This window comes from Panthera tigris, chromosome E1 (assembly GCF_018350195.1).
Source record: "Panthera tigris isolate Pti1 chromosome E1, P.tigris_Pti1_mat1.1, whole genome shotgun sequence".
NCBI lineage: Eukaryota > Metazoa > Chordata > Mammalia > Carnivora > Felidae > Panthera > Panthera tigris.
Genome location: NC_056673.1, coordinates 39,285,200 through 39,296,262, shown reverse-complemented (window position 1 = coordinate 39,296,262; position 11,063 = coordinate 39,285,200). Strand labels below are relative to the sequence as shown.

Below are 11,063 nucleotides of genomic sequence, written 5' to 3'. Positions count from 1 at the left end.
GTGCCCATACACCTCTGCATTTACTTCCCATTATGTCTTCATTTCTATATTCAGCTTTGAACACCAGATATAGTAGCTATTTATGCATTAAATAAAGGAATCAGTCAATATTTATGTTATTGTTCAAGGTAATAAATAGGTGTTATAATCATGGTAAGACCAGAGAAGTTACAAGGATCATATTATTTTTAATAACAATTTTTTTTTTGCTATGGGGGGATGAAATATGTGTTCCTTTACTTAATATATACCTCTTTATATACCTTTGAATACCTCTTTATATACCTCCCTGGTAATTAAGACCCTACTGTAGCTGATGGTACCCTATCACAATCTTACTTAACTTTTAAAACTTTATGATATCTGGTGCCAGATAATGACGGTATATTCCTAGGGCCTAGATGAAAGTAAAGGATTACTCACCCAAAATTAGAAGTTAAAATAATGAACTTAATATAGAACTAACCCTGTTATATTTAAGATAACAAATACCCCAAAGCAACAGCCAGGGATGTTAGACATCAATTTACAAAAAAAAAAAAATTACCTAATTATACATAATTTCATGCTAATCTGAATGATGCCATTTCTTTTCTGGCATGCATAACTCAAATAGAAACACCCCAACAATTGTGTATAAAAGCCCAAAGACACCATCAGCACATGATATTCTGTTCTCCTTTGAAATTACACCTATCTTCTTCCAGACAGGGTGAACGTTTCTCATCCTATCATGTCTCTCCGATTTTCTAGTGGGTCTAGGCATATTTGCTTATGGTCTGGAGCTGGGTCTGTCAGACCATCCAGTGGAGGCTTAGGCTTTGCAGGCAGCAATGCATGTGGCAGCTCTGTGGCTGGAAGTGGATTTTCCTGTGCCTTGGGAGGGGGCCTGGGCAATGTTCCTGGGGGGAACCATGCTGGTGGCGTCCTTGGAAACGCTGCTTGTGCTGGCTTTGCTGGAAGTGAAGGGGGACTTCTGTCTGGGAATGAGAAGGTGACCATGCAGAATCTTAACGACCGCTTGGCATCCTACCTGGGAAATGTGCGAGCTCTGGAGGAGGCAAATGCCGAACTAGAGAGAAAAATCAAGGGCTGGTATGATAAATACGGGCCTGGATCTTGCCGTGGACTTGATCATGACTATAGCAGATACTACCAGATAATTGAAGAACTTAAGAATAAGGTGAGAAATTACAAATTTGGAAATACTCAAGGTATTTAAAACTAAGAATTACCTACCCAAAGACATAAAACTAGAACAGGAAATGCCTCATAACTGTTATCTGTCATTTATATCATATTTATTATTTCTTTTGATAAAACATTCTTCCTATTAGTCAAAAATATGCACTTTGAATCATGGTTTCCAAGTAACTTAAATGTTACTAGGTTTGTTGTGGGGGGGGGGTGCTTGGGTGGCTCAGTCCGTTAAGTGTCTGACTCTTGATTTCAGCTCAGGTCATGATCTCACAATTTGTGAGTTTGAGCCCCACGTCAGACTCAGTGCTGACAATGTGGAGCCTGCCTGGGATTCTCTTTCTCGCTCTCTGCCCCTCTCCTGCTCACATTCCCTCTCTCTCTCAAAATAAATAAATAAACTTTTTTAAAAATGTATTTAAAACAGTGTTACTAGTGGGGCGCCTGGGTGACTCAGTCCGTTAAGTGTCCGACTTCAGCTCAGGTCATGATCTCCAGGTCCGTGAGTTTCAGCCCCGTGTTGGGCTCTGTGCTGACAGCTCAGAGCCTGGAGCCTGCTTCGGAGTCTGTGTCTCCCTCTCTCTGCCTCTCCCCCACTCATGCCTCTGTCTCTCTCCCTCTTTCTCTCAGAAGTAAATAAATGTTAAAAAAAATTTTTTTAATGTTGCCAGTTTTGAAATATATTCATTGATAAGTGTCACATTCTAAAGGTTATATGAGTATAGGAGAAGAAATAACCATATTTGTAATTTTTAATGAAAATTTTAAGTATTTTGGCTGTTACTTAAGGAAATAGGATTTTTATGCAAAGTTAATTGTGTCAAATTTTTTATTTGCTGAGAAATTGTAAGAGCTGGCGTATTTGTCCTGTCCTCCCTTTTGGCTTCTAGGTTATCTCTTCCACTATTGCTAACGCTAACGTAATTCTGCATATTGACAATGCCAGACTGGCTGCGGATGACTTCCGGCTAAAGTAAGTGATGGAAAACAATCACTCTCGAGAAAATGTTTCCTGTCTATTTAATATGCTAAATAAAATTTCAATTTTATCCCAAGGAGTATACACTCTGAAAGATGATAGTAAGTAATGCATGTTATAATACTACAATACCATATGGCATAAAGCACATTATAATATTACAATCAGCTATGCTCAAAATTTATACATATTTATTACATTCTTGAGGCAAAACATCACTGTATTTCTATGCCTGCCTGGAATAGAGCCAAGTGCAAAGTAGATGTTCATAAAATATGCATCAAGTAAGGAAAACGAATAACTAAGATAAAATTCTAAAATGGCAAAAAAAATTTTTTTAATTAAATTAAAAATAAATAAATAAAATGGCATATTTGGGGGCACCTGAGTTGTCAGTTAAATGTCCGACTTCAGCTCAGATCATGATCTTGCTGTTCATGAATTCCAGCCCCATGTTGGGCTCTGTGCTGATAGCTCAGAGCTTGGAGCCTACTTCGGATTCTGGGTCTCCCTTTCTCTCTTCCCCTCCACTCTCACGCTCTGCCTCTCTCTCTCTCTCTCTCTCCTTGTGTCAAAAATAAATAAACATAAAAAAATTTAATAAAAATAATAAAATGGCGGGCGCCTGGGTGGCTCAGTCGGTTGAGCCTCCGACTTCGGCTTAGGTCATGATCTCACGGTTCGTGAGTTCAAGCCCCGCGTCAGGCTCTGTGCTGACAGCTCAGAGCCTGGAGCCTGTTTCAGATTCTGTGTCTCCCTCTCTCTCTGTCCCTCCCCACTCACGATCTGTCTCCCTCTGTCTCAAAAATAAAAAAAAACATTTTAAAAAATTTAAAAAAATAAAAATAATACAATGGCAAATTTTTATTTTATTGGGATCCGCTATCAGAATTTGTGTCACTAAATAAATGCTGATTATCCTACACAGAACTGGATAAGAGAGGAGTGAAGGAAGGCTTTCCATGTATACTTTTATAATATTTTGAGTCCCAATTCAATTTCCAGTGTTCAGCTTAAAGCAATTGAGGTTCTATTTTCCTGCCTCTTGAGAGAGTCTAACTTGTGTTGAAATTCATTTAATGCCCCCCAAGGTATGAAAATGAGCTCGCCCTTCACCAAAACACAGAGGCTGACATCAACGGGCTGCGGAGAGTCCTAGACGAACTGACGCTCTGCAGGACCGACCAGGAGCTGCAGTACGAATCCCTGAGCGAAGAGTTGAGGTACCTCAAGAAGAACCACGAAGAGGTAGGAGAAGCTTTACTTCTAGTCAAACCGCCATTCTGTACATTTTAAATACTTTGGGGGGTGGCATTGCATTACAACAGTATTCCATACTCATTACAATAATTCAAACAATGCCAAGGCATTTATAAAGAATTTTCTTTCTCCCACCCTCTGCCCTTCTGATCTCGTCTCCGAGGTAATAAATATTAAGCATTTGATCTGTACCCTTCCATTTTTTAGGCTGATATAATATTCTATCCTTCTGAAAATGGTGCATTGCTTTTGCACTAATACACCCCTTTTTGTTTGCACTACATTTATTTTTTTCATTCATAAAAACTTATCTTGAGGTTAACCTCACTAAAGACCTCTCTGACTTGGAAAAGATGTCACTGTTTTCTCCACTTAGTGAGCCTGGCTTTAATGTTGAACCCGGCACAATAATAAACCCATTATTTGACACCTTACACCAGGCAGCTTCATACGCCTTTTTTTTTTTTATGGTTATCTCCCCAAAATAGTCTCCAAAACAATGGATGAAAGGTTTTCAGAAAACACCCTATGACAGAAACGCCTAAAACACCACCAAATCTAGCTGTGCCAAAGGGGAGAATGGGGGAGGGGGGCGAGGGGGGAAGGAAAGGAAACATGAAAAGGGAAACGGGGAGAGGGAAGAGTAACAGGGTGTTGGGCTGGGAAGTCAGGCCACAGCCTAGAGCGCGGAGAAGCAGTCACAGGCGCCCAGCACATGAACTGCCCCAGGGTCACGTTATCATCTCCCTGCAGGAAATGCAGGCCCTGCAGTGCGCGGCGGGCGGGAACGTGAACGTGGAGATGAACGCGGCGCCTGGCGTGGACCTCACGGTCCTGCTGAACAACATGCGGGCCGAGTACGAAGACCTGGCCGAGCAGAACCGCAGGGACGCGGAGGCCTGGTTCAACGAGAAGGTGAGGCCGCCCCCCACCCCCACCCCCACGCCCCAGCCCTGCCCGGTGCGCGCAGGCCCGCTCACCCCTCTGCACCCCGCCTTCCAGAGCGCCACCCTGCAGCAGCAGATCTCCGACCACGCGGGCGCGGCCACTTCGGCCAGGAGCGAGCTGACCGACATGAAGCGCAGCCTGCAGACCCTGGAGATCGAGCTGCAGTCGCTCCTGGCAATGGTAGGCGAGGGCGCGGGTCGGCCTGCAGGTCGCGACTCTAACCGAAGCCCTCCCTCCCTGTTAGAGCTTTGCTTTACCTACAAATACTTAGAGCGGACGAGAACAGGGAAGACAGACACTGAGACCCCCAGAAAGAGACAGAGCGTTTCTTCCTCCCCGAGATCACTGAGGGTTTCCTTCCCGGCCGGCGCTCAGTGCCCGGTTCGTGAAAATAGCCCACATTTCCCGCGGCCCCGTCCTCAAGCCCCGCAGAGCCAGCGGCAGCAGTATTGCCCCACCTGAAAACTAAGTGTCAGGCCAATGTCAGGGGGCCACACAAGGCCGACCTAGCGTCACCGGCATCTCCTGGTACTGAGGGAGCCAGTGAAAGCCGCGTGGTGCTGTTCACCCCGCAGAGGAAAAGGTACACATCTGAATCCCGATGAGCCCCATCAGCCTCTTCCTCCCCACCCACCTCACAGAGCTGGGCTTTCAGCCACCCTGGCACCTCCTGCCAGTTAGTTCCCAGGTTACCATGGAGACGAGCCAGGGCTAAAACGGGCTTCCCTTCTGGGGTGTGAGCTGGCAGCACCCGAAAAGCTTGATTTTGAGAATTACCACATACATGTGGCCCAAGCGCCCCTGTCCTCATCAGGGGTTCACGCTCCCTGAGGACACTAGGCTGTAACCCAAAGGAAAGAACCACTGTTAATACGAATGAGGGCAGCGAGCAGAGAAGGTAAAGATGACTCAAAACTATAGGAAGACTATTCTTTTATTTTTTTTTTATGGTTATTTATTTTTGAGAGAGAGAGTGGTAAGCAGGGGGAGGGACAGAGAAAGAGGGGGACAGAGAATCCAAAGCGGGCTCTGTGCTGGCAGCAGAGAGCCCAATGCAGGGCTCAAACTCACAAACCATAAGATCGTGATCTGAGCCGAAGTCAGACACTTAACCGACTGAGCCACCTAGGTGCCCCTAGGAAGGCTGTTTTGACTTAGCCACCCTAGAAAGGTGCCGTGCTCTCTTACTATATGCTGTTTAGATTGGAGACTAACTTAACCAGGGTGCCCCTCTTCTCCTGACCCTGGTCACCACTGCTGGCTGGTTCCCGACACTCTCCCTGCCTCTCCTGGAGCCCTCTTCTCTTCCCTATTCCCTTCTGTCCTGCCACTGGAACCCTGTATCCCCGTTCTTGGCAACATGTTCTTGCTGCTATATCCCTGGGCACAATCTTCCCTCTCGTTTCTGAGCTATGTTGAAAGAAATAAAGTCCTGAGTTCCCAGGTCAAAATGGAAGCATTTTCACGTAGGAGATGATGTTAGAAAGTAGTTAATTCTGTGAAGCCAGTAGTGACACGGTTTGGGTTCAGGAGATAATCCAAAAAAAAAAAAAAAAAAAAAAAAAAAAGCCCATGCCAACAGACAACATAACTGAATTATAGAATAATAGTGGCATAGAACATAACTTCAATACTTGAGATTCTTTTGTCATAAGATGAATTCTAAGCATGGTCTATAGTACACAAATCACATGTAAGTTGGGAGTCATCTAAATACAGAAACTTTTCATACGCTTCCTGTAGTATGCATACAGGCAAGTTCATCCGTTCCTCCTTCGTCATCTACAAGCTAACCTTTACAGTGGAAGGCTGTAAAGATAGGGATGCTGTCCCCTCTGACTAAGAAGAGAATTAGCACCCTTGAAAAGGAATACCACCTGAGGACACATCCTCAGGGAAATTAAAGTTTCGAACAACAGAGCACACACCTCGCTGACGTCTTGCCTCTCGGTGCCTCCTCCTCCCCAATACCATCCTGTTCACCCTCCACTCCTTTGCCCCGGAGAGCCCAGCACCACCCAGGTAATGCCCCAGTTGGCCTATTCATTAAGTCAGTGGTTCTTAGCCCCATCAAACACCATCCGTGTCTGCCTGTGATGACGAGTATTTCATAACTCCCTCTTTACCTTAGAATGAATAGGTGATATATTTAGCAATACAAAAACATTTTTAAACTACCATAATGCCATGACAGCAAAAAAAAAAGAAAAAATAAAAGTATTTTTAATTAAATATATATATAATATGTAAATACTTGGGCCCAACTATCCCAGAACATGTAATGAAAGAGACAGAGGCTTGCACCTTCCCTTGATAACTACATTTTGTTTTAAACAATGTAAGATCAGGAGAAGAAAAGGAAAATGAAAGAGTGGAAATGGGGGTGGACACTCAGATAATAACTAATATCAGGAGAAGTAATGACCACCCAGATGTCCTTACCTATGATAAGGGAAAGAGGGAAATTACTTTAATTGAAGTAGAAATCGTGTGACCAGACAAATGACAGGGTATTCAAGTGGAAAGGAGGAGGTATAATGTTCATAAGAGTAATGTGGAAATAATGACCTGTACTGGATTATGAAATATATCCCTTGTGTTGAAAGCCTACCCCTGTTAAGGCATTCGTTCAATCTCAAGTGCTTCATAAAAGGCCTTTGAATAACAACAGCAAATCCGGGACAGAGAAGAAAAAGAAACAGCAGCGCACAAGGCCTTGGGGCAGCAGTAGAGTAGCTCTCTGGAGACAGTAGCAGAATAAGACTGAAAAACAAATACCAACCCCAAAATAAATAAGTGATTTCAAAATATAAAATTTCCAATATGATTTCTTTTTGTGCTATCTCCCCAAAAAAGTATTAATATATAGATTGGTCGTGATAGCAAATATTGCCTAAATAGCACAAAAGTCCACAGGAACAGTCCAAAGGGCCATTTATATCAGGTCATCCAGCATGCCCGGGCCCCCACCCCATAAATGCCCGTGACTTCCCCTGCCTCTGTGCCTCCTGTCTGGTTGTGACGAGCCCCAAGATTTCCAAACCTCACTCTGTGCTGCCGTGTGCTGAGAAGCTCTGATCTGCATAGTCCTCAAAGTGGCTTCATCCTTGCTCTGACATCTTCTGCCCTCAGAAACAGTCCCTGGAGTGCTCCCTGACCGAGACCGAAGGGAACTACTGCACGCAGCTCGCCCAGATCCAGGCTCAGATCGGGGCCCTGGAAGAACAGCTGCACCAGGTCCGAACCGAGACGGAGGGCCAGAAACTGGAGTACGAGCAGCTGCTCGACATCAAGGTCCACCTAGAAAAGGAAATTGAGACCTACTGCCGCCTGATAGATGGAGATGGGAAGTAAGTAACACCATTTGAAAATCCAGTTTTTACTTATTTTTAATTTTTTTTGACTTATTTATTTTGAGAGAGAGTGCAAGAGAGAGCACGCATGCACATGAGTGGGGGGGGGGGGAGAGAGAGGGAGAGAGAGAGAATCCCAAGCAGCCTCTGCACTGACAGTGCAGAGCCTGATAGGAGGCTTGAACTCACGAACCCCGAGATCATGATCTGAGCCGAAATCAAGAGTCGGACACTTAAACCAACTGAGCCACCCAGGCGCCCCTGGTTTTTACCTATTTTAAACCACAACCATGGACTGGCCATCCATGTTTCATGCCTCCAAGTCATTCCTTCTTCATTCCCACTGCAGAGAAGTGTGCCCACCTCTTGCCTCTGTGGTTATCTCTTCCACATTCTGTAAGGCACAGCCCGTTCCTTATTTGCCTTGGAGGACCCCAGTCAGCCCTTCAGAAAACCCCATTTGGTATCCATGTTAATCATTATAGGTTTCAAGATGACTCCCCCCACCAGGCTTTACCCATCTTTCACTCCGTTCCTAATATCACTGCTGCCCTGAAATAAACTACTCTATACAAACCCCAGGGATCTACATGTTTTTAAAAAGTACATATTTGTATTTGTGCATATAGAATATATTATGTATATATATGAATATATATATTCTTGGGTTTTGAATTCTTGAGTTTAAAAAAATCAAATGGAAACAAACTTATTTTATATCCTTTCCTTAGAAGACAACTATTTCCACTTCCTCTACACAAAAATTTTAATATTTTCCTTTATGGGAAATTAACATCTGTTTTTGGCATACAGAGTTCACCTGAGTTCATGTTCACCACTTGACTCAATGAATATCTCTTAAATGATAACCAGAAATATTAAAGAATAAACTGGGGTGTTTTTGTTTTGTTTGTAGCTCATGCTCCAAATCAAAGCGCTTTGGATCAGGAGGCTCAGGAAGTTCACCCAAAGGTAATTAAATCTAATTCTTTTTCTACTGCAGCAAGTACTTTTGAGTTAATGGCAATCATCTACCATGGCAACAGTCTACATTTAAGTACTTTTAACTAAAGTGCTCTGAACTTGAAATATTATTTTTAAGTGGATTAAATTACCCCAAACTATTACTATAAATCTTTTTTTAATGTTTTATTTATTTATGTATTTATTTTAGAGAACAAGCAGGGGAGGGACAGAGAGAGAAGGAGATAGAATCCAAAGCAGGCTCTAGGCTCTGAGCTGTGTGCTCAGAGACTGACCCGGGGCTTGAACTCATGAAACGTGAGATCATGACCTGAGCCAAAGTCAGATGTTTAACCGACTGAGCCACCCAGGCGCATCCCCACCCCCCCGCCCACGTAAACTATTATTGTAAATCTACACATGCTCTCTCACCAAAAATGTACATAGTATATTATATTACAACCACCACTGGAATTCTTCATCATGTAATCTTTTAGCTGGAATATGTGTATTCACAGGTGTTTTATTTCTAGAGTTATCCAAAACCACATTGGTAAAGACAGTGGTTGAAGAGATAGATCAACGTGGTAAAGTTCTTTCATCGAGAGTCCACTCCATTGAAGAAAAGACATCTAAAATGACCAGTAACAAAACAGAACAAAGGGTTCCTTTCTAGCCACCATTGAGAAAAGAACAATTTGGGAGAGGATTCTTCACAACTGCATTATTCTAAATATCAAGAAAATTATTATTTTCTACCTTTAATGATAAATCACTTAGCAAAAATAACCTGGTTTCTTAGTTCACTTTTACAGGGTGTTGGGTGTTTGTTTTCAAATAAATAAAAAAGTGATTGTGCACTCATTTCCATTCACTCATGACTAATAAATAATTGTTCAAGATTTATGTTTTTTCTACATGCATAGGGATATATTTATGGAATCTGTTTTCATTGACTTTCACTCTAGTTTTAAATTATAGTCAATACCACATGGCATTATTAACATTCACTAGGTGTAATCTTTTTTTTTTTAATTTTTTTTTAATGTTTATTTTTGAGACAGAGAGAGACAGAGCATGAACGGGGGAGGGGCAGAGAGAGGGGGAGACACAGAATCGGAAGCAGGCTCCAGGCTCCGAGCCATCAGCCCAGAGCCCGATGTGCGGCTCAAACTCATGGACCACGAGATCGTGACCTGAGTCAAAGTCGGACGTTTAACCGACTGAGCCACCCAGGCGCCCCTAGGTGTAATCTTTAAGTATCTCACCATTTTTACATGGGCAAATAATCTGGAAAAAAAATTAGAAATTCTCCTGTGATTGAAAAATCCCATCACTAGATGGCGCATTCCTGGTATTCTACTGGCAAACCTATCAAACTCTGGAGATCTGGATACTTCCCAGGGTACTGTTCCCCATACAATCAGAATTATATCTGGAAAGATCCACAGCAATGAACCTTGTGTGAATAGCTTTTTTTCTAAAGCAAACTTTTTCTGTCAAGCCCCAGATAGCAAACAGTTCAGGCTTTGCAGGCATAAGGTCTCTTTTTCAACTATTTGGCTAAGCCATTGTAGCAGAAAAAGGCCACAGACAATAGATAAATGAATGAGCATCACTGTGTCCCAAAAAACTTTATTTACGGACACGAAAACCCAAATTGCAAATAAGTTTGACGTATTATGAAATACTACTCTTCTTTTGATTTTTTTTCAACAATTTAAAAATAGGAAAACATTCTTAGCTCGTGAGCTATACAAAACCAGGAGGCAGACCAGATTCAACACACCAAGACCTGGTCTAGAATTTAAAATCTCATGAGGTTGATGAACATTGATGAGGGAGCATAAGGCAGGCTGAGGGCAAAGTATAAACTACCACACCCCCACCCCCAGCTGGGATATGTGTGACATTCCTCAGGTACTTCTGGGTGCCTGAGAACAAAGGCAAGGACAGAAAACAAATGGCTAAACTGGTAGAGTCTCCATCAGTTTACAAATATCTTAGTAAATTATAACAAAAAGGTAATCTTATCAATAGCCTAATCTCCAGGAACTTTCTACTGTCTTAATGATAATGCTTTGCTAGAGGGAAAAACAATCTTAGCCTGACAATAGCTAGGCCTCCAGGACTCTGTGAGTCTTCTTTAGCATATGGAAATCCCTTTAAGAAACTTGACTTTATGTCCCCCAGCTCCATAGTATATATAACCAGTCACTCTTCACAACCCCAGTGCAGCTCTTTCTGTCCACAGGTCCTGTCCCCGTGCTTTAATAAAATCACCTTTTTTGCACCTAAGATGTCTTCAAGAATTCTTTCTTGGCCATCAGCTCTGAATTCCACCATCACTGCAAAACCCCATC

At 42.8% G+C, this 11,063-nt stretch overlaps 1 protein-coding gene across 1 annotated transcript; it reads left to right on the top strand.

Annotated features, from left to right (window-relative positions):
- Positions 1 to 733: 733 nt before the first annotated feature.
- Positions 734 to 9,564, top strand: KRT28 (keratin 28). The gene is made up of 8 exons (XM_042966828.1): positions 734 to 1,183; positions 2,088 to 2,170; positions 3,268 to 3,424; positions 4,190 to 4,351; positions 4,439 to 4,564; positions 7,517 to 7,734; positions 8,654 to 8,709; positions 9,234 to 9,564. The coding sequence occupies exons 1-8, from the start codon at positions 734 to 736 to the stop codon at positions 9,374 to 9,376; spliced, it is 1,395 nt and encodes a 464-aa protein (XP_042822762.1). The 3' UTR covers positions 9,377 to 9,564.
- Positions 9,565 to 11,063: the final 1,499 nt, after the last annotated feature.

Coding starts and splice junctions, on each gene's coding strand:
- KRT28 (XM_042966828.1), top strand. CDS start 734: ATGTCTCTCCGATTTTCTAGTGGGTCTAGGCATATTTGCTTATGGTCT. Junction 4,352..4,438: donor AGGCCTGGTTCAACGAGAAG/GTGAGGCCGCCC, acceptor CCCGCCTTCCAG/AGCGCCACCCTGCAGCAGCA. Junction 7,735..8,653: donor CTGATAGATGGAGATGGGAA/GTAAGTAACACC, acceptor TTTTGTTTGTAG/CTCATGCTCCAAATCAAAGC.